Below are 24,080 nucleotides of genomic sequence, written 5' to 3' on the forward strand. Positions count from 1 at the left end.
TTAAGGAGGGCATGTGATGTAATGAGCACTGGGTGTTATATAAGACTGATGAATCACTGACCTCTACCTCAAACCAATAATACACTATATGTTAATTAATTGAATTTAAATAACATAAAATAAAATAAAAAGAATCCCCATATGATTCCCTCAGCCTGTGATCCCTTTTCTGTGCTCCCTTAGAATGCATAGGCCTCCTTCAGAGTACCTAGTCACAGTGCATGGAAAGTTTTTATTTACTCCTCTGTTTTCCCCAATAAGACCATTAATTCCTTAAGGGCTGGCACCGTTACTTATACAAACATAGATCCTATATCTCCACAAGAATTATTTATTGAATTAAGTTGTTAGTCCACTATTAATTAACCATGTGTCAGACACCACACTAATGTAGTCATACACTACAGGCATAATCTCCTTTTGTCCGTACAGCAACCACATAACTGCATCTCATTTCCATTTTAAAGACAAGGAAACTGGGATAATGAGAAGCGAGGTGTCCAGCCAAAAGTCACTCAGTCAGTAGAGATTTGAAGCCAGACTGTTATTTTAATGACAAAGGAATAAATCAATTGAAAATGTTTCCAAGGGGATAAAGAAGGAAGTGGGGATCTCGAGTATTATCAGTTGAGAAGATTTAGCAGGAAGAATTGGCCTAGTAGGTATCAGACTGCACTACATATCTTGCTGAAGTAATTTCATTTAAAATCATTTCAGCCTCATGAAATCTCCATGAGATCTAGATACCCTTCAGGACAGTTGGGTCCTGTTGAGAGCTCTCTTCTGGGTTGTAGACTGCCAACTTCTCATCGTAGTCTCACATCCTTCACAGAGAAGAGAGCACTGTGCTTTTCTTCCCATAGAAGGGCACTAATCTTATCACCCCTGAGACCACATCCAAACCTCCCAAAGACCCCACTTCCAGATACCATCACAGTGGAGCATAGGCTTCAACATATGAATCTGGAGGGCACATAGTCAGCCCATAACACTGTGTCAATTAAATCCAGCTTTCTTCCATCTCAAACCTGAACCTTCTCGGCTACATCATGACTTCTGATCTCAAGTATAGCCTTCATGTCCCTGGAAATTACACTTCATTTTCTGTGTCTGTCATTCACTCTCCCACTGCCACTCTTCATCTCTCTCACCTTACGACTTTGCTTACTATTTCATCCAGAAAATACAAGGAATCAGAAGAAAAATTCCCCAGCTTCCACTACTGCATTTATCCATATGCTCTGCCCTGCATCCTGTTACTATGAACTGATCATGTTCCTCCTACCCAAGGCCAGCACTTTCTCTTCTGCACCAGATCCTGTCTGTCTGTCTTACTCCAGTATGCTTAAATATCCCTCCAACAATGCTCCCAGCTTTCTTCAGGTGATCTATTTTTCCCTTTCTCTTGGATCATTTCCACCAACATCAAACCCGTTGCAATTTCTCTCATCTTAAAATAAACAAAACAAAAACTCAAACCTTCACTTACATTCATATCCCCCTTCAGTTTTCAATGCCATCATAGAAAAGCTTCTCAAAAGAGCTGTCTGCTCTCATGCTCAAATTCCTCTACTCCCATTTTCTGAGTTCTCTTCAGATAGGTTCACCACTCATCAACAGAGTGAAACTTTTCCTATTAAGGATACCAATGGTCTTCATTTCGTCAAATGCAAAAATATATTTGCAATCCCCATCTTTTGGGGATTATCAGCATTTAACACAGTTGATGTTGCCTACCTGATGTTGAAACTTTTTTTAGCTTCCAGAACACCATACTCTCTTGATTTGTTTTCCTTTCTGGCTAACTCCTTCTTTGTCTTCTTTGCTGATTCATTCTCAACACCCCAAGCAAAATCCATTCATATTTAATGCCCTCTAATTTAGAATAAACAGTGTAGTTCATTTTTTTAAGATTTTATTTATTTGTCAGGCAGAGATCACAAGTAGGCAGAGAGGCAGGCAGAGAGAGAGAGGGGTAAGCAGGCTCCCCACCAAGCAGAGAGCCCTATGTGGGGCTCGATCCCAGGACCCCAGGACCATGACTTGAGCTGAAGGCAGAGGCTTAACCCACTGAGCCACCCAGGCACCCCAACAATGTAGTTCATTTTGCAGCAAATGTGCTTTCCTGATTTTATCTTCTCATCTGTAATTTAATTAGTTTTCATTCTCTGAGCATATACCTACTGTCTAACAGGGGAGCCTTAGAGGTATGCTGGGTGGTGAAGGGAAACCAGGTCACGGAAAACCAGTTACTCACTGATCCTTGTGTGTCCTCTCTATTGTAGTGTGTTCCTGTCATCCAGTTGGATCAGCAGTCCTTCCTTTCAGCTCAGTAACCTTCTGTGACCCCAGCAATGGTGACTGCCCTTGCAAGCCTGGGGTGGCAGGACCACACTGTGACAGGTGTATGGTGGGGTACTGGGGCTTCGGAGACTACGGCTGTAGGCCCTGTGACTGCGCAGGGAGCTGTGACCCACTCACAGGAGACTGCATCAGCAGGTGAATGCTCATGGCTCTTGCTCTGTCCCTGTGTCATTCAGATTCTTCTGACAATCTGATAGTAATCTGGAAAATCGTACATGCTGTCAGTGGAGCAAAAATGTATTTGCACAGTATTTTAAAGAATCTTTGTCAAATTGCAGAGTAATTTGTTCTTGCAAGATTCTAGAAATGGTCTGGTTCATTTTGCAGAATAAATTATTCTTAATAATATACCCTTAAAACACTATTTCTGAAAACTAAAAGGATGGGAAAGTACCCGATAAGGTTTAAGTCTCCATATATATGTTCATTTCATTCAAGTTCTAAGAAAGTCCTTAACTTCATCATTTTCTGTTTTATTAGCAGCACAGACATAGACTGGTATCATGAAATTCCTCACTTCCATCCCATGCACAATAAAAGCGAACCAACCTGGGAGTGGGAGGATGAGCAAGGATTTTCTGCACTTCGACACTCAGGTGAGTCAATGGCTATAACCAGTTATCCTATTTCCAGGTCTAGTCTCTAGTAACAGTGATTCATGACAAATTAGAAAATAACCCTTGGATCCTAGCAAGGGAACTCTTTGGTTCTGAGGTTAATAAAGTAGTGACACCCCTGCCGACAAGCTTAAAACCATTAAAGAGAGCCAAAGAACATTTTAACAAGAATTTGTTTATTTTCTGATTATTAGAGTAACATTTCTAATTAGTACAGAAAATCTGGAAAATGCAAAACACCACAGTAAGAAAATATCAAATCTCATTACCCAAACCATTAGATTTTTGGTTTGTTTCCCTCTCTAAAACATATTGTTTCACATGGGTGAGAGCTAATTGAATATATCAGGTTTGGAAATGGAGAAATTTGTTTAAAGGAAAAACATTTATTATAGACCTAGCATAACTTAATATACACAAAGCTAAGGGTGAACTCCTTATGTTTTATCTTTTTTGCAACTAGAAAACAAAAATAATTTTACAAACTAATTATAAGCCAAATAACAAAACTAATAAAATTCAAATTAACACCATTAATTGAATATGAAAAATGATTTTTACTGAAGCCAAAACACTCTTTCCTACATAAATATGGTTCTTTAAATCTACCAAGTCTATATACTATTTCCTCAGACTCCGTTTTCTTATGTTTGTCTGTTTCTTTGTTTGATGAGCATGCTGTGATATTGGTGTGAATACATGGTTTCTGTGTTCATCCTGCCTCTGTTCTTTTCTTGTAGAAAGACAAGTCATTCTATTCAGCACCAACTTGCTCCATAATGCAAACACAAATGTGGGCATGAAATCTTGTGTAAGCATTTGGTTATAAAGTATTTCCCAAATAATCCAAAGGAAACTTAATAATAAATTTTTTAGGGGCGCCTGGGTGGTTCAGCGGGTTAAGCCTCTGCCTTCAGCTCAGGTCATGATCTCAGGGTCCTGTGATCGAGCCGTGCCTGGGGCTCTCTGCTCAGCAGGGAGCCTACTTCCTCCTGTCTCTCTACCTGCCTCTCTGCCTACTTGTGATCTCTCTCTCTGTCAAATAAAAAAAAAAAAAAATCTTTAAAAAAAAATAATAAATTTTTTAAAAACTTTTTTAGTGGGGTATAATTGACATATAATTTATTAGTTTAGGTGTACAACATAATGATTCCTTATTTGTATGTATTGTGAAATGTTCACCAAAAATTTTTTTTATTGAACATCACAAATGCCAAAAATGTATTGTGAACACCCATATACACACCTGTTAATGTTACCATATTTTAAGTTTTACCATAATTGTTTCATGTTTTTATTTAAATTTTAAAGTGTTGTAGATACATTTGACGACCTGCACCAATCTCCACATTTACTAGCCTTCCTTACTCCACAGAAAAGCCACTAACCAGAATTTTGGTATTTATCATTAACTTTCATGTTTTTACTCTTTTGTTACTTCTGTAGATAGAAAGTGTTTTTAAAATTGCATGTACATGAACCTACCTATGCCTTTAAAACTTTCCTTTGCTCTGAATATGTATTTTTTTTAGATTTGAGCATTCTATTATTTGAATATGACACTTTCTATTCTCTCATTATTTGCCATTTAGGATATTTTCAATTTCCAATTTCCCACTGTTATATGTAATGCTACAATGAATGTTCTTTTTTTAAAATAATTTTTTTAAAGGATTTTATTTATTTGTTTGAGAGAAAGCAAGCCCCGGAGGCTGGGGGAGGAGCAGAGGGAGAGAGACAAGCAGACTCCCAACCCAGCAGGGAGCACAATCAACTGAGCCATCCTGGTGCCCCAATAAATGCTCTCTTAAATGAGATTTGGTGCATTTAAGGAGTTTCACTAGGGCAGGCGCTGGTAAACTAGCCCTCAGACCAAATCTGGCCTGCTGACTGTTTGTCTACACTGCACAAGATACCCGCTCTAATGTTTATAGTTATAATTTAAGTAGTTATATTAATACTTGCATAGTATCTTTAATTTTGTCTCTTAGCCCATAAATCCTAACACATTTATTATCTATCCCTTTATAGAAAATGTTTGTTCATCCTTCTCCTAGGTTATAACCCAGCTGCTATTGGGTCACAAGTATGCTTTTTTATCAAATTTACCAATATTGCCAAATAGATCTCCAAAATGGTTATACAGATTTGCATTCTACTAGCATAGTATGACATCCTGTTGCTTCACATCCTCACTGATACTTTGTATTTGTTTAACAAATTTTTATATAACACACACAAGGGACCAAGCACTATTCTACCTAATGCTGACACAATTCAACTCATTTAATATTTTTGGGCTTCTACAGTTAAAATTATCAAATCTCTCAACTTTTGCCAATCTGATGATTATGGACTGGGACCTCGCCATTTTAAATTGTATTTTACTGATTACTAACAGTTTTAGTCATTTTTCATGCTTTCTTGGCCATTCAGGTCTCTTTTTCTGTGTATTTCCAATTTTGTCATTTTCTCACTAATTAGCAATTCCTTATAAATTCATTCATCTACCCAACAAATATTTATTGAATACCCATAAAGTATGCCAGTACTGTAAATACAGTAAGAGAACAGAATAGATTAAAAAACCCAGGCTCCAAGGAGCCTACATTCTTGTGGAAGAAGACGACTAATAAATAAATAAAATATTTAGTGTCATGTTGTCTAATACAATAGAGAAATAAAGCAGGGAGGAGATGATAAGTGGCCAGGAGGGGCATACTTTTAAAAAACACGATCGGGTGGCTGACTGGCTCAAAGGGTTAAGCCTCTGCCTTCAGCTCAGGTCATGATCTCGGTCCTGGGATCGAGCCCCACATCGGGCTCTCTGCTCGGCAGGGGGACCTGCTTCCCCCGTCTCTCTGTGCCTGCTGCTCTGTCTGCTTGTGATCTCTCTCTCTGTGTCAAATAAATAAATAAAAATCTTTTTTTAAAAAAGTGATCAAGGGAAATCCTGTGGAAGGTGACATCTGAGGTTAAAAAAAAAAAACCAAAACACTAAACTAAACTAAAAAAAAAAGAGAGAGAGAAAGAGTGAGGTATACAGATAAAAGAGGGAGGAGAGTTTAGGCAGAAAAAAACAGCAAGTGAAAAGCCCTGTAGTCAGCAAGGAGACCAGAGTCACTGGGGCAGAGTAAGAAACAATTTTAATACACTTTCATAGAAAACTTATGGACCCTTCAAGAATCAAGAACCCAAATTTGAGAAACACTGGTACTTACAATTCTGTGTCATGGTTTTTTTCACCTAACATAATCTTATGATCATTTTCCTAATGGTTTCATTTTAGTTCATAACAGGACAGAATGTGGGAAAGATGAAGGAATACAAAGTAGTCATATTTATCTTTTTTAGCATTTGAAAAAGAAAAATCTTTCCCATTAATTTTTGGCCTCAACGCTAAATAGCCTGAATTCTGTAATTTTAACTTTAACCACTTTTGAAACTTTTCTTCTGTTTTTCTAACACAATGGTGTTCATAATTATTCAACTTTGCCTGCCAAGCCAAATCTGTAAAAATCAAGTGTTTAGGACCATAGGACATTCATTAAGCCAATCATGTTACTAGGGAGCTGGCAACACACCAACTCAGCACATAACGTGCTGGCATCAGAATCACTCCAGACTCACATCCACAACAGCTGTTGGGTCTGTGATACCCCTAGAGAGTCTCTGAAATTCATCTGGAAGAGCTCCAGTTTGAGGAAGCCATTGTTCGGTTTCCTGCTAAATATCAGTATTCCCATTGGGTATAGAATAGTGCTGTGCTCGTGGCACCTTTTTTAAACAAAAGAAAAAGAATGGTAATCAGTTTTTGAAGCACCATAATTCATTCTCAAATATATGTGCCTACCTACCTATTTACCTACCCTAAGTTGCCCAAACTAGAAATACAATGCACCATACCAACAAGATACCCTTAACTTCTACTACTTCTTAGGAGATAGAGAACATTAAATTTAAAATTTTACCTCCTGCACAACAAATCTAGCTTTAATTAGTACCATAGAACTTGTACAACAAAACTGGCGTTAAATAGTTCTACAGAATTTGTACAAGAAATCTGGTTTTAACTAGTACCACAGAACTGTAAATAATATTCTAATAGCCCAATATTAATACTAACTAGGTTTTTCTTCCCTTCCAGGTTTCCTTTAAGAAAACACATTTGGGTTAAAGCCTAATCAACAAAGATTCATTCAAAAACAAATTTTAGGGGCATCTGAGTGGCTCAGTTTGTTAAACATCAGATTTTTGGTTTCAGCTCAGGTCATGATCTCAGGATTATGAAATTGAGCCCCGCAAAGGGCTCTCTCCCTCTTCCACCCTCTCTGCCCGCCCCCCTCCACTCTCTCTCAAATACGTAAATAAAATCTTTTTTAAAAATGATTACAATGGTAATCTTTATGAAAAAAAATTTAATGTCTGATTTCTTAACATATGAAAAGGGAGTATTGGAAAATGACCACAAAAAGATCTTTAAATAACAGAACTTTGTATGTTCTAATTGGCTGAAGGACTACAGAGAAAAACATCAGTTGAGTAATAATATATACCATTTGGAGTTGCATCAGGTTTTGTTTTTTTTTTCCATTTTATTTATTTTTTTCAGCGTAACAGTATTCATTCTTTTTGCACAACACCCAGTGCTCCATGCAAAACGTGCCCTCCCCATTACCCACCACCTGTTCCCTCAACCTCCCACCCCTGACCCTTCAAAACCCTCAGGTTGCCCCAACCTCCCACCCCTGACCCTTCAAAACCCTCAGGTTGTTTTTCAGAGTCCATAGTCTCTTATGGTTCGCCTCCCCTGCATCAGGTTTTTTAGCACGGTAGTAACCATACTCTCCAGCTTTGGTGGAATTATCAAAGGCCGCAGGCTATCTACTTAGGTTACTCTAATTTCTGAATGAGTAACTGTCTCTGCCATGTTTAGATTATATGCAATATTATTTAACAAATCACAATAGCTAATTTTAAGCATCTTAGATTTCTCATTCCCATTATTTAATTCCATTGTGATTTTCCACTTGCATATCTCATTCTCTAGTTTCTAGAGCAGCTTTAGTTAGAGCCAATATGTCACTATTTGCCACATCACCATGTCTACCCAACCTCATCTCACCAGAATCATAATCTCATTTCCACGTGGATGTTTTGTCAGCAACTCTAATTCATTATATTCTCCTCATACTAGGCGTCTGTTGTTTTTGCCTAACCAGATCCATTTCCCCTTTATTCCTGCTATTTCTGTGGTAGCTCAATCCAATTTTGCTCTGGGGAGCCACATTTCCCACACTCCGTTTAACACAGTCTTGGCCCGGCCAATCAGATGTGCTCTCCCCAGAATTTAAATCTTGAGCTGAAAGGGACAAGGTCTGAAAGTGATCCCAGTTCATGATTCCAATGGCAAATCCACAAAAGGGGCTGCACAACAGCTCCTGCTACCTACATCTCTACAGCTCTCCTGACTCATGCCTTTTCTGAGTTCTGGTTCTTCAGCTTTTTCTCCTCTCTGTGAGCTACTCCATATCCCTTCAACAATTAAGTTAAACCACTGATTGCTACAAAAAGCCTTAAGTTGTACACCCCTGAAGTGCTCTCCTCCTAACTTCCTTATTTCTGTTAGTAATACTTCAATCTTCCATCACCTTGGCTCCAAGGTAACAGGAAAACTCCAAGTTCAATCTTACGCTTCTTCCAATCCACTGACAAGATTTTTAGACCCTAAGTCTGCAGCCTCCCTTAATATTTCTTCCTCTCTAGACCTACAGCCACCTCTTCAGTCCAACTGAACCACATTTCATCTGACTTAAGATAGTACAGTAGAAAGATCAGGGGCTTCAGATTCTCCCAAACCCAGGCTAAAAATCTGACTCTTTTACTTGTTAGTTATGTTGCCTTGGACAAGCTAATTAACATCTTTGAGCCTTTATTTTTTCATTTGCTAATAATGTCTATCTCATAAGGTTATTATAAATATTAAACAAGATCATAACATTCCTTATATAATTTATGGCTTGTGGTTGGCGCTCAGTTCAGTTACTGTTGCTGTCATCAGTTTCATCAGCTTCTAATTGGTCCCTACTTCCATTTTCTCTACATTTCAGTACTATTGATACAGTATATGTCTTATTTCATGTAATTTCTTCAATCTGATAAGCTTTGAAAATTCCCCTTTATCAATGGGCAAAATGGATAAAGGGGAGTGGGAAATACAGGCTTCCATTTATGAAATTAGTAAGTCATGGGAATAAACATAGCATAGGGAATATAGTCAATGGTATTGTAATAGCATTGCATGGTGACAGATGCTAGCTACACTTGTGGAGACGCAGTATAACATATAACTTGTTGAATCATCTGAAACTAATGTAACATTGTGTGTGAACTAGACTCAAATTTTAAAAAAAAATCCTCTTTCTCTAACAAATTAAGTTCAGGCCTTAACTGCCTATTAATCAAGGTCCTCCATGGTACCTACTACTATCCACAATTCAATCTGTATCCAGGGAAAACAGAACCACTGACTTTTCCATGAACACACTCAGCCCTTTTCTCTTTCATTTATTTCCTCACTCCTTTATCTCTATATTCTTGTCAAATTTCTACCTGTTAGAATCTTAGATGAGTAAATACAAAACACTTAAAATAGTGCTTGGCACACAGTAACTGCTCCTTAGGAAATGTTACCAACTTCCATGCCACTCGATGCCTACAAAATGCAATGCATGAGGGCAGAAGGAGAGGGATGATAAAATTATATCGAATTGTTAAGTAAGTAAGAAGGGAAATTCTACTCCTTCTGGGTTCTAGGAATATAAAGATAAATAAGACATAACTGTCGTCATCAAGGATCACAGTTTAGAGAGGAAGCAGGTAAATCAATGAGAATGCCATGTATAGACTCTATCGAAGCCATTTTGAAAATCTTCCACAGGACCTGGCAAATGTCTGACACAAAATAACTGTCATACATTATTTAAACTGTTGGGAGAAAGCACCCTACCTATTCTTCAGAGTCCATTTCAAAACCTTCTTTGGCCATGTAGCCTTTTCCCATCTTCCCAAGAGGTGGCCCTCCCACCCAAGCATATTGTGGCTTACAACACTTATCACGGTGTGTACACTTGCTTTACTCACCTTACTGAATTATAAGCCTTCAGGCAAGAATTGTTTATTGCTCATCTTTATGTATTCTGAAGTATATAGTATCATGTCCTGCACATAATAGGTGCTCAATAAATACTTTTAAATTGGATGGCATTACCTTCAAAGGACTTGCTCAATTATTTCACTATATTTGACTTTTGCTGTGGTGAACATTAATTGTAAAAAGACAGTTGTCTTTCCTCTAGTTCCATCTATTCCGTTGTTCCATTCCATTAGCATGGAATCTTAATACTGGACTATATCTGTCATAACATCAATTATAAGCATTAAAATATATCATTGTTCTATTTTTCTTAAGTCAATACCTTATTGAATAGTAACTAATTCAATTTGGAAAGTGACTCTACTTTGTTTGAATGACTTTTTATGGTTTCTTAGTATTTATGGATTATGTTGTATGAATCACTCAAGCCTTAAAGTGTTCTCCAACCTGATACCTAAAACTAAGATAACACTGTATGTTAATTATACTTCAGTTTAAAAAATGAGTTATGATACCTGGGTTTACTTGCTGGGTTTTTTTTTTTCTCTTCTTTGTTTCTAAATAACTAACACTATTTTTCATTTACTTTCTGTAGGTAAATGTGAATGTAAAGAACAGGTGTTAGGAAACTCCAAGGCATTCTGTGGGATGAAATATTCATATGGTAAGTCTGAAGTCCTTGAATGCTTCTAAGAATCTATTCAAACCAAGTACAAAGAGTTTTTTTAGGAATTGGGAAGCTTAGTCTATAGCATTCTCAATATATCAAAGCATTAGTTTTATATAATAATACTTAATAAAGATGGTGTTGATTGTTCTGGTGAGAGCAGGAAGCTGGTCAAGCAAAGGCAAGGCCATCTTACTATAAGGAAAAGAGGCAAATAACAAAAAGTGAAAAACCATGATGCATAATCTTTTCTTATGGATGCTTTTTGTGTTTTAATCTAAAAGGGAAGTCTCTGGCCACTAAAATGATTCCTGTGCCAATTTCATGTAATAATACTAGTTTTGAATAGAAATCTGTGCCAGTTATCATGTAGTAATACTAAGAAAAATCAGTTCAAACACTATTTCACGGTGATTAAGGCTCAAATTTTGGATTCAGACCTGTATGGGTTTGATTTCTGGTCTATTGCATGGGTAACTTAACCTCTCCAGACTTCTTCATCTGTAAAATAAGGATGATGCTACCTGTCCCATAAAATGGGATTTTTGAAAAGCAGACAGAATAATATCTAGCACACACTATATCCTCAGTAACTGGTAGGGGGAAGAAAGAGGATATATATTTGGGAGGCACTGAGCTTAGCTGCCTATCCAAGCCTCTTCCCTGCCCTCTCTGTATAAACTAGACTCCTGTACCTTTCAAATACCAGGAAAATATAGATAAAGGAAAATGTCATTGTTCTAAATAAAGACTGTTACTACCTTCAAATTCTAAATGCCTTTATGTTTACTATTAAAGCAAATTAGATGCCTTATCTTGCCAACATATTCCTGACTAGTATCTAAGGCTTTTTTATTGTTCCATAATTCATACTGCCTGAAAGACACATTACAATGAAGAGAAAATTTTAAGTCATGATTTCTGAAACCAAGTAGGTTCTTGATAACATTGTATTTAATCTCATAAAAGATAAAAAAGTAAATGTTAAAAACCTCATAAATCTTATCTAAAATTACATACATATTTCCCTCCTTTCACCTGACAACTTGGCTAAATAATAGAAGAAAATTTTTGAAATGTATAGTGCTCAATAAAGTTGGTTTAGAGAAAAATGGTATTTGCTATCAAAAGCAAAAAAAAAATCACAATTTAGTTCAAATGTAGTCAGGTTAGTAGAAATATCAACTGGTTTTGAATATTACATATATTTAGTAGCTCTCTAAATTTACAAACAACTGCACTGGCATCTTTTAATACAACTGTAGTCTTTTCTGCTTAAGAAAACACTCGGGACGCCTGTGTGGCTCAGTGGGTTAAGCCTCTGCCTTCGGCTCAGGTCATGATCTCAGGGTCTTGAAATCGAGCCCTACATTGGGCAGGCAGAGAGAGAGAGAGGAGGAAGCAGGCTCCCTGCTGATCAGAGAGCCCAATCTTTACTTTAAAAAAAGAAAACTTGGACACTCTTAATAACGTAATTAAATACCTTGTTCTTATTAGATGCAATATACCTACAGACTTGGAAAAAAATGGTTTCTCCCTCCCCATTTTACTAATGGGGGGAAAAAACTTGATTCATTTGTTTATTCCTTTGGCAAATACTTATTAAGCTATAATAGTGAGTAGATGAGGTCCCTGTTCTCTTTGAATATATAGTATAATAGAAAAGCAATAGTGAACATTCATTAAGCATTAGCCATGAGCAGGGCACTATGCTACATATCCTTCATTTGTTTATCTTACTGGGATTCCAGCCCAAGTTTTACCCCTAACTGACTGGTCATGCAAATTTGGGAAGTTCATTTAATTTCTTAAAACTTGCTTCCTCAAACATAAAACAAGACTAGATGAACTCTTAAGACCCATTAAAAGTCTAAAATTTGGTGATTCTATTAAAAAAACTATTATCTGACAACCATATTCTCAGGAATTGTGACCAACCAGTTTAGGGTTCCTTCAATACACAGAATTTTCCATCAAGATATAGCTGAGAACAAGAACTCTTCTGACAGTATGGAACACTACAACCAGTGTTGCTTAGGTGTACTTTCTTCCCCGCCCCAAATTATTCCACTCCTTAATCCCCAGCCACATCCAATTCACAGATGGAAGAGCACAACATAATAGAATTGTGAGGTATAGAGAACACTGAAGCTCTGCCATTATGTGGAAAGACAGCCACCCGAACCTCAGTCAGCTTGCATTTTACATCCAGGGAAGGAGGTTAAATAATCAATATTTACTTATTTAATCTTTTTGGAATATGTAAAATATATTCTGGCAGTAACATTTTGTTTGTTCTTTTTTTTTTTTTTAAAGATTTTATTTATTTATTTGACAGAGAGAGATCACAAGTAGGCAGAGAGGCAGGCAGAGAGAGTGAGAGGGAAGCAGGCCCCCTGCCAAGCAGAGAGCCCGATGCGGGGCTCGATCCCAGGACCCTGAGATCACGACCCGAAGGCAGCGGCTTAAACCACTGAGCCACCCAGGCGCCCCCATTTTGTTTGTTCTTTGATGTAACTTAAATACACAATGAACCACAGAGTAAAATATAGTCAGAATCTAAATATAAAACATTCTACTTCCTATACACCTTCTTTCTATTTGGATTTGATAGCTAAATGCGTCAAGGACTATGTTTGAAGTAGGCAAATGGCTGATAGTCTCTTAGCATAAGGATATAGGAAACAGCGATTGAAAATGTCTAAGAAGGAAGAGTATAGTTAATATAGAAAAATAAGGTGAAACCAAAGGAAAAGTTAGTGAGCCTAATGATTTTTTTTCCTAATGATTTTTTATTTGAGTTTTTTTTAATTCCAGTGTAGTTAACAGTTTTATATTAGTTTCCGTTGTATAATACAGTGATTCAACAATTCTACATATTACTCAGTGCTCGTCAAGTAGAGCTTAATGATTTTTAAAGCAAATTTACATCATCATTAATTAACTTTTCCATTATACTCTGAAATGCGTATTTAAGTCATTCCAAGTTCAAAAAGCAATATGAAATTCTATGCATTTTGACGTTACGAATTGTGTTGTTACAGTTTTAAAAATAAAGATTTTATCAGCTCATGACAAAGGATCTCATGCTGAGGTCAACGTGAAGATAAAAAAAGTCTTAAAATCTACCAAATTGAAAATTTTACGAGGAAAACGAACATTATATCCAGAATCATGGACTAACAGAGGTTGCACTTGTCCGATCCTCAATCCTGGTAAGCATTAGACTCTTCTAGCTTAATAAATACTTTGTCTCTGCTGATTTGCTCCTTGTCTTAACATTCGCTAAACCACAACTGAAATAAACTCACCAAAAGTATCTCTCCTTTTCACCATCTGAATTCTGGGCAAAATCCAAATGGAATTCTTTGAACTGACATCAAAAAATTATTCTCTTCCACATGTTCTATAAAAATAAGATATTTTAAAATCCAGCAATATAGTATTTTCTGTCCTAAACGAGAAGTCTCAGCTTGGTTCCAGGTGCCCATAGCATAGAAAACACTTTCATAAATTTAGATGCCACTAACACTTCATCTGATAGCAAGGTCCTATTACGGTGCCCTGGGTAGAACATGCTCCCAGAGGAAATTCAAATGCAAAATTCCATCTGTGCAAATAATACTGAATTCATTTTTTACAATTGCATGAGAAGCATCTGTGTCTCCTGGATAGAAAACAACTCTCACATTCTCATCATCTTGTTTTTCATTAAATGATCATTCTGGTTTCAAATTAGAAACAGAAATTAAAACAACAACAACAAACCATTGTAGAATCTTAGAGAATCTTGAAATTAAGGGAATTTGCAGGTTCAAATGTAATTATAGTGGAAGAGCCAAGTGAGTTAGTGTGGGATTCTTACCTTTACACTCTAGAAGTACACTTTCATACTCTATCATAAGCTGCTTATTACTCTGTCTCCTTCATTAAATTTGAGGATGGGATTGAGATATTTGATCATAGCATCTCTAGGACTTACCACTAGTACCAGATAGTAAGTTCTATAAAAACAAACATATTTGGGGGGACACCTGAGTGGCTCAGTCCATTAAGTGTCTGCCTATGATACTGGAGTCCAGAGACTGACCCCCCCTGTGGAGCTCCCTGCTCAGTGGAGAGCCTGCTTCTCCCCCCGCCTCCCTCTTCCCCTGCTTGTGCTTACATTTTCTTTCTCTCTGTCTCCCTCTCTCTCTGACAAAGTCTTAAAAAAAATATTTTTAAAAATCCTCCGTATTTCCCACTTCATGTAGTTGCCATTTGTGTCTTAATTGCACTGCTAATACTGGTGCATAATTTATGTTTTGTATCTAATTCCTTTCAAATAAAAGTCCAGGGAACCCCAGTTATGTTTGTAAGAAGTCATTGTGGTCTTTGATTAATAACTGGAAGAGATAACTGAGTGACAAAGAAAAAAGAGAAACTATCAATGAAATATTCCCTCCAACCTAAAGAATCTAAAATATAAAACTCTTGGGTTTTTGACTGTTGACTAATCTCTTACATCTTTCTATACCATTTTTAATGTTTTTAAAATTCATTTAATTTTTTTTAAGATTTATTTATTTATTTGACAGAGGTCACAAGTAGGCAGAGAGGCAGGCAGAGAGAGATAGGGAAGCAGGCTCCCCACTGAGCAGAAAGCCCAACGTGGGGCTCCATCCCAGGACCCTGAAATCATGACCCGAGCAGAAGGCAGATGCCTAACGACTGAGCCACCCAGGTGCCCCTCATTTAAATTTTAATAAGGAAAAGGAATCAATGTTTTAAATAATAAATATGTTTCTGAAGAACAAATGAAGTAATCAGAATCTTATATTTTGAACATAAGAAATGAGGAGTCCTTAATTTAAGTTCTACTTCCCAATAATCTGTCTGTAGAGGCTCTTCCTATAAGCACTTTCTACTATCTTGAAAAAAGAAAAAATAATCTGCCCAGTTTTTAGTAGGACAGTGAAAAAAAAAAAGAAAAAGCTTTGAGCATCTGAGCCACCCTCCAGGATGTGAACTATATTTCTGCTAGAGTCAAAGAATCAACTGAGTTCATCACAATTGAAAACATAAGAGCAATTATTCAAAGAATTCTTAAAAACATGTTTACTTGCTTTGAAGAAAAGACGGGAACCTGCCAAAGCAAAACCAGACACTCATTTCACTTTGTTTTTCCATTTTTACAAGTTCAATAGCTAATGCCAAAGAAAGCTGATAAGAAAATTCGGAAACCTTACATGCCAACTAGCTTCCTCTGCTACTTTTTGAACAGGAACAGTCTAATTGGCAACCCTGCAGATTCACTCATTCCTACATTCATACATACATTTACTCATTCATCAAACAATTTAGAATATCAAGACTAGCACTAAACTATTACATTTCCTTTTTCTATGGAAACAAAATAAACTTTGTGCCCTTAAACATGTAGTAAAGTAGATGTCGAAAGCAAAAAAAATAGAAAAAAGTAAATGCTAGTAAGTGATACAACAGATAACATTGTTTTCCATGCTAATTTTTGGCATCATGCTGCTCCATAAGTAATGGATTCACAGTATCATTTCTATTAGTTCAAAATAGATTCACACTTTAAATTAGTGGCAAACTCCTATAGGATGTGTTCTTTTTATAGTTTCAAAGTAAATTCATTTAAAATACTAAATTTAACAATGAAGTTTCCTAAAAATTATTTGTTGTATTTTTATATGAGGATTTTATTACTTTAGGTATGCTACAAACAATATCAAGATCATTATATTTTAATTACTCTATTAAATAAATATTGGGATTCTTTTTCATGCAGATGCTAAGGTTGCTATTCAAATAATTTAAATACTTTATGATCCATCTTACATTAGTGCTCTCCGGTGTTAATTCAAATCTCTGCCATTATTTTCCCTTTTTTTTGGAAAACACCATTATAGCTATTTCTTTTAATAATACTTTTAAAAACCCTCTTACTATAGAAGCTATATACATGTACATTATAAAAATTTAGAGGAAAATTTAAAACTTCACATTTCTTACCTCGAGGGCTTCTCTCTGTTAACAGCTTAGTGCAAATCCTTCAAGGCCTTTCTCTGTGCGTGTATATATTGTACTTTTTAACCAAAATAAAATGATAGTATGCTCCATTCTGCAACCTACTTTAGTTAGTGATCATTGCCTTAGTTATAGTTTATTTTCACATATCCCAATACTCAGACCATATTCCAATTTCCTAACTGGTCCCAAATGTCCTTTAGAACTGGTTTGTCCTTATCAGTGTTCAATCCTGGATCACACATTATATCTGGTTTTTAATTCTCTTTTATTCAAGCACAGTTCCTTTCTTAATTGTTGTTGAAGAAATTGTTAGTGTTGAAGAATCCAGGCTAAGTGTTCTGTAGATTATTTTACCTTCTGTATTTGTCTGGTTGCTTCCTCGTGGTGTCATTTAGCTTGTCCCTCTACGTCCTACGTTTCTTGTAATCTCTGAAGAAAATCTCAATAGATTCAAGATAAACAATTTGGCCAGAATCCATTAGAGATATTGCTGGGTATGTACTTTGTGTTAAATCATATCAGAAGACGCATAGGACCTGGATAATCCACCACTCCAGCATTGCTAAACTTGACCCTTGGGTTAGAGTGATGACAGTCTGATCCCTCCATTGGGCAATTTTGTTTTTTCCTTTTGAGACTAAAAAATAATGAATGTGGTGTTACTTGGTCATGATACAAATATCCAGTTTCCCACTGGCCACTGATTTAATGATGCTACCACCAACAGGTAATTCTTCCTAAAACAGTAATTTCATTAGAGCTTGAGAAACAGTGTTTTCCTGATTCTCCTCATTTACTAGCTGACATTCTTCTGTAAGGGGACTTTCTTTTTTCAAGCTGGGCTATAGGTTACCATTCAATGTTTTCTATTGTAAAGGCAAGATAAAAGCTAAATTCTTTCCCTATAATTCCCAAAATGCTTAGCTTTCAAAGTAAGGGATGATTTTAACAGTTGTTTCAAAAGATGACAAACTAGTTCTTCTCCGAATTTTTCTTTTTTGAGTATCATTTTTGAATTATGGATTTTTGTTGATTCAGTATGTTTCAATAGATACAATCATTATGTTCCTTGGTGCTCAAATTATCACAGCTTTAACAAGTTGTAACCTTTTCTTGCTAGCTCCCTTGCTCTTTTACAATGATCCCCATTAATCTTTGAGAGTTTCCTCGATTTTTTTTTAATTTTTTTAAAAGATTTTATTTATTTATTTGTCAGAGAGAGAGTGAGAATGCACAAGCAGGCAGAGTGGCAGGCAGAGGCGGAGAGAGAAGCAGGCTCCCTGCTAAGCAAAGAGCGTGATGCGGGACTTGATCCTAGGACACTGGGATCATGACTTGGGCCGAAGGCAGCAGCTTAACAGACTGAGCCACCCAGGTGTCCCTTTCCTCGATTTTTAGCACAATAAGATGCTCCATGCTACCTTGTATCTTCCTGTCCTGGACCTGCAATAGCACTTCTGCAAGAAGCCTTGTTCTGTTTTGTTTCGTTTTTAGTGAGCTCTGTTTAATTCAAGACCACAATATGTCTATTATAGGTGTTTATTGGTATTGGGATGCCTTTTTTCCAGGTCATTTCAGTGGATGAACAACAACAACAACAACAAAATATATATGTTTTATTTTTATTTTATTAATATATACTAACTTATATATATACATATAAAGCCATGAGTTTAAATTGATACTTTCAGTTTAATTTTAACATCTACTATTTTCTCTTAAGTTTTAAAGTACATGTCTCTTTATCTTGGAAAGTTTTCTTTTATAAACATAATTACTTATTTGCTTATCCTATAATATTGAAGAAAATTATTTTAAAATACCAATATTGATATTATAACAAACACCAACTGAAGGAGATTAATAGGTAATGAGTCTGTCCTTTGATTATTCTGTACATTAGCCAAAAATTTTTATTTGAAGACTTAAAATGAATTTTGAATTACAAAGATCTGGTGAAGTCTCATTTTTTTTTAATATGACAAACAAACATCCTGTATTCCAAAAACTCATTAACTTTCTATAGGATGTATGTATTACTTTGTATTATTCATAACCTTCTTCCAATATATTTTCCCAAATGGTTGTTTCACTTTTATAGAATCCTCCTTAATATGCACTTCTACACATGATGAGTTTCCAAGAAATACCACTTTATAGCAGTATGCTAAGTACCCATAGAATCCTCACTTATTTACCATAGAGAGTGGTACAGTAGAGAGTAAAAATTCTACAGCTCGACAGCCCTGGGCTTATGTCAGAGTGCTGCTATTCACTCGTAGACACTGAATAAGTTTTTAATCTTGCTGAGCCTTAGTTTCTTTATTTGTGAAACAAGAAAACAGTAATACCTACTTCATAGGGTTATTTTCAAAATTAAATGAAATAATACAGGGGCGCCTGAGTGGCTCAGTGGGTTAAAGCCTCTGCCTTTGGCTCAGGTCATGATCTCAGGGTCCTGGGATCAAGTCCCGCATCAGGCTCTCTGCTTGGCAGGGAGACTGCTTCCCTCTCTCCATCTCTCTCTCTCTGCCTGCCTCTCTGCCTACTTGTGATCTCTGTCAAATAAATAAATAAATAAATAAATAAATCTTTTTAATAAATAAATAAATAAATACATGTAAGCCACTTAACACACTGTAAAAGTTTATCAAGAGCCAGCCGTCACTCCCTGTGACCCTATTTCAGTGCATATAAAGCCACCAAAGTCACATCTCTCCCCTTCCATAAATTATGATACTATATGGCCCCTAACGCTGTTCTCTTTTAGGTTTGGAGTACCTTGTGGCCGGACATGAAGATGTAAGAACAGGCAAACTAGTCGTGAATATGAAAAGTTTTGTCCAGCACTGGAAGCCATCCCTTGGAAGAAAAGTCATGGATATTTTAAAAAGAGAGTGCAAGTAGCAACAAAGGTATAGAGCTGGTATAGCGCACATAATGGCACTTCTCTATGTACGAAACACAAACTTAATGGAAAGGAGACCTCAAAAACAAAGCTGGAATTTTTAAAGTGCCAAAATATAGAGAAATATTCCAATGCATGGGCCTAGTCTAACCTGTCTCTTGGGGGGCCAGGTTTAAATACAGTTTGTTTCATAAAGACAAATGAAAAATCCTACACTGATACCTGCCTCTTATGGGACTGATCCCGTAATTCGTAACTAGTAAGGGTATTTTTAATAGCAGTATGATATTTAGCAGTAACCCATTAAAAGCAGTACCTCTAACAAGGACTCCTTCCAGCTTCAGATATGTTACTTATATTTGTGCTACTTAAAGTAATCAAGGACATTTTAAGGACTCCCCAACCCTACTATCAAAAAAAAAAAAAGGTTTTTCTTAAAAAAGAGCCTTTTGTGTGATGTGTGTGAACTTTGGTCTGTGGAGTGTTAAATGGAACCTCCCCACATGTATATAGTGTTTCCTTGTATAAAGCACTTTACTACCTACCACTTGTGTTGGGAAAGTTTGAAGATCATGGTGGACAGAAAGAAAAATAAAGGGCGAGTAAGAAAACCTACTGAAACAGAAACTCTGCCACTACGTGTGGACAAAAGGAAGTTGTATGTTATAGCTCTGAACACTTGGAAAAAACCTAAAAGGAGAACATGTTTGCATATGAAGTCTCAGCTTGAGGCTATAGGTTAGACTCCACAGATTCCAGCTGTGATGAAAAATTTTTTAAAAAACAAGATGAGACTTTAAAATAAGAGGAAGAAGAAATCTTAAGTGTAGCAATATGCTTGGATGAAGAGGAAGTGGACTTTAAATTTTTAAAAGCTCATTTATTTGCAATGCACGTGTATACATGGCAAAAATTATTGTAGACACAGAATTTGTGTTTATTTTTGTGTTTAGTATTTAAACCTAAATGTTGAAACAGCTTCCTCCTTATCTTTATTAACAGTATATGGCCATTGTATTTACTCATTTTTTTGACACAATGTATGTGATAGTTCACCAAATAACAGTTTTCCTTATTAGGCATCTTCTGTACCTGTGCACAACCACAATACATACAGTTTCTTCTGTACTTGAATATACAAAACAAAGCCACAGTGCCATAAGATTAACTTCACATACAGAACATAATTTTTTTCTGAGGTCCTGTGGACTTGCAAAAAATATATATATATATATATTGCTCTGTTAATTTTTTTATATTTCATATATGTAATAAAGGAATATGATTTCCTGATTTTTGTCTCATTTCCTGATCAACTCTGCTAAAGATTACTTTGTCTTAATAGGGAACTCACACCTAAATCCTTAAATTAATAAAATCAAAGAAGGGTCTGGTATTTCTGCTCTTTTATTCAGGGGTGTGGCAATAGAGTGAAAGCTAATTCAGACGGGATTAGTTTCTGTAGATTTTGGACATTAACTTTTATCAGATGCAGTGCATTTTAATACTACATTTACTTTTTAAAAAGCAATGGAAAGTTCATCGTTGAAAATACAGAAAACCAGGCACCTGGGTCCACAGTTGTTTAGACATCTGGCTCTTGGTTTCGGCCAGGTCATGATCTCAGGGTCGTGAGATCAAGCCCCACGTAGTGGGGACTCTGCTTGAGATTCTCTTCCTCTCCCTCTGCCCCACCCAATTGTGCTTGCTTTCTCTAAAATAAATTAATAAATCTTTAAAAAAAAAAAAAAAGAAAGAAAAGAAAATGCAGCAACCTCTATCAGGGAAAAGAAACATCCTGTGATGACAGCTGTTAGCATTGTAGTGCCTAGGCTGCTAGACTGCTTTCTGTGCATGTACAAACCTTCTACAGAACTGGAATTATACTATACATAGTCTTGTGAAATCTGCTTTTATAACCTGTAGCATATCTTATCTTTTCCTATCTCATACTGGTAGGTAGAATGCCATCTAGCAGGGTATCATTTACAAGCAACTTATCAAACATGTTGATAAGTATATCACATCAAGAAAAGTATTTTAAATACATCAAATATAGGATTTTATTAAGTTTCAGAATTGCCAAGGAGCCTTGTTTCCCATTTCAATTTATTTAAAACAACAACTGCCCATTAAAAAGAATACAATGTCTATTTTTTTTAAAGATTTTATTTATTCATTTGACAGAGCTCACAAGTAGGCAGAGAGGCAGGCAGAGAGAGAGGAAGGGAAGCAGGCTCCCTGCTGAGCAGAGAGCCTGATGTGGTGCTCCATCCCAGGACCTTGAGATCATGACCTGAGCCGAAGGCAGAGGCTTTAACCCACTGAGCCACCCATGCCCCTACAATGTCTATTTTTTAAGAATAGAAAAATGTACAGAATATATTAAGTTTAAAAAATTGCAGAACAAGACATATAGTAATAACACCTACCCCAAAATGCATTAATAATATAAACAGTGATCTGTAAGCCCTGAAAGACAGACAAATCATAGTAGTATTTACCCCTAGAAGGGAAAGAGGGAGGGAGATTTTCATTTTTATTTTTCATTGTTCATATACTACACATGTAATTTGTTTTTTAACAATCAAAATTTAATTAATTGTAAAGTCTGTTCAAGCAAAGTTATAACTAAAAGTTTAATTTTAACAAGTTTGCCAAATTATTAGGCCCTTATATGTCTTCCCATTCCTTTTTAACTGGAATCTTTTTCCATAGGTGCTCTTTCAACACCTTCTCTGCCATCATTAAAAAAAATCATTGTTATAACTGTTTCTTAATATCTTATTCTTAAATCACCTGCAACCCTTCAACTGCAGTTTTAATTCCTTATGAGTGTCATTTGGCTTCCAAAGTAGAAAAAGAAAAGAAACCCTAAGTTCCTCACCCATCAAAGTGTGAGCAAGCCACCTCAAGGCCTGATTCCCATTCCATTATTTCATTGTTCTGCCGCACTTTCTCTTCCTTGGAGTCTTTCAAAATAACCATCACAGTACCAAGACAACAGAGTCAAAGAAAATTTCCATCTATGGCTTCACCTCCTTCAAGAGCTACTAGGAAAGTCTCTGCCCCCAGAGCATTTTTCCCAGTACCAGTGGGCTTTATTAGTCAGCAGATCAGTTGCATAATATCCACATACTTATCCGTATAATTTGCTTAAGGTCAACTAAGTCTATGCCCTCTTATTACATCACTTTCCCCATAGAGGAATTCTACTAATATTTAGTATGTGATGTAATGGAAATTCTCAATAATAGGATAATCTTTTAATAGTGTCCATCAAATGAGGTCAAATCTGTAGGGATGTGACCACAAGTCCAAAAAGCAGTGTCCTTCTGGCTATACTTAACAGAGAGCAAGGCTCATTACGGGTAAACAGAGTTCTTTGGGATACTCTGGGTTCTTGCAGAACAAATCCTTTTCTAAAGGATCAGAGACTTATCAACTCTGAAGGGTGGGAAAGGGGTCCTTGAAAATTCCTTGTGTGGGCTGTCCTGTGGCCATTCCCCTGGGATGCCTGAGAACAAGGAGCGTGAGCACCGCCTGGGTATTGAAGAGTTTTGTCAGAGGCCCCAGGACTGAATTGCTTTTGTGTTCATTGTTTCAATGATAAGCAGTCCCCTAACCTAATATCAAAGAGCCAAAGTTACTCATGAGTTATTTCCCACAGTTTGGAAGGAAAATATTTATGAACAACCTCAATTTTGCAAGGGAGATTGATATGATAAAAATGGGATAGAAGTGAAGGGGTGTGCCTTGCATGACTGATGTTATTTTAAGTCTCTCAGAGAATGATTTGTCTGAGAATACTTCTTGAAAAATGATGCCCTTTACCTTGCTTTCCTACACTTTTGCCACAGAGATTTAAACACTTCTCCATTTTTTTGAGCATTACTGGATGTGTTTGAGACCTACAATATTTAAATGACAAATTCCCAGATTTATTATTAGTCAATTCACATATGCTAAATAACAAAAAAAGTAGAATGTCATGAGAAAGAAAGAAAGATGCACTGGACCAAATAGATATTTCCAGAATTGAGATGCATGTTCTGTAGGGAGAGTTTTCATACATGCTGAATACATCTCTGGTTTTTTTAATATATAGTCACATTGCTAGATTAGCAATGAATTAACTCATAAATCCAAAAATATCCCAAGATTTACTAGAAATGATCAAATCATAGTGCACTTAACTGAATAAAGGGCTAAGCAGCAGCCAGGCAGGGAACCTTGCTTCCAAGAAAGAAAAACAACAACCATGCAAATTCTCACAGTATGAGCAAACTGGTCTGCCCAGAAGTTCCACAGACACCTTTTTCTCTGTCAGGA

General features: G+C 36.3%; 1 protein-coding gene across 3 annotated transcripts in view; it reads left to right on the forward strand.

The window, feature by feature from the left end:
- Nucleotides 1-21,041, forward strand: part of NTN4 (netrin 4) — a 117,076-nt gene extending 96,035 nt beyond the window's left edge. For 2 of the 3 annotated variants that reach the window (XM_046013790.1, XM_046013792.1), the window contains exons 6-10: nt 2,286-2,499; nt 2,845-2,960; nt 10,733-10,801; nt 13,849-14,019; nt 19,611-21,041. In XM_046013790.1, coding sequence (XP_045869746.1) covers nt 2,286-2,499; nt 2,845-2,960; nt 10,733-10,801; nt 13,849-14,019; nt 19,611-19,747 — 707 coding nt within the window. In that variant the 3' untranslated portion in view covers nt 19,748-21,041. The remainder of the gene's footprint in view (nt 1-2,285; nt 2,500-2,844; nt 2,961-10,732; nt 10,802-13,848; nt 14,020-19,610) is intronic. The other variant, XM_046013791.1, reaches the window with a different exon arrangement.
- The last annotated feature ends 3,039 nt before the right edge of the window (nt 21,042-24,080 follow it).

The sequence above is a fragment of the Meles meles genome, chromosome 7 (genome assembly GCF_922984935.1).
Source record: "Meles meles chromosome 7, mMelMel3.1 paternal haplotype, whole genome shotgun sequence".
NCBI classification, from domain to species: Eukaryota; Metazoa; Chordata; class Mammalia; order Carnivora; family Mustelidae; genus Meles; species Meles meles.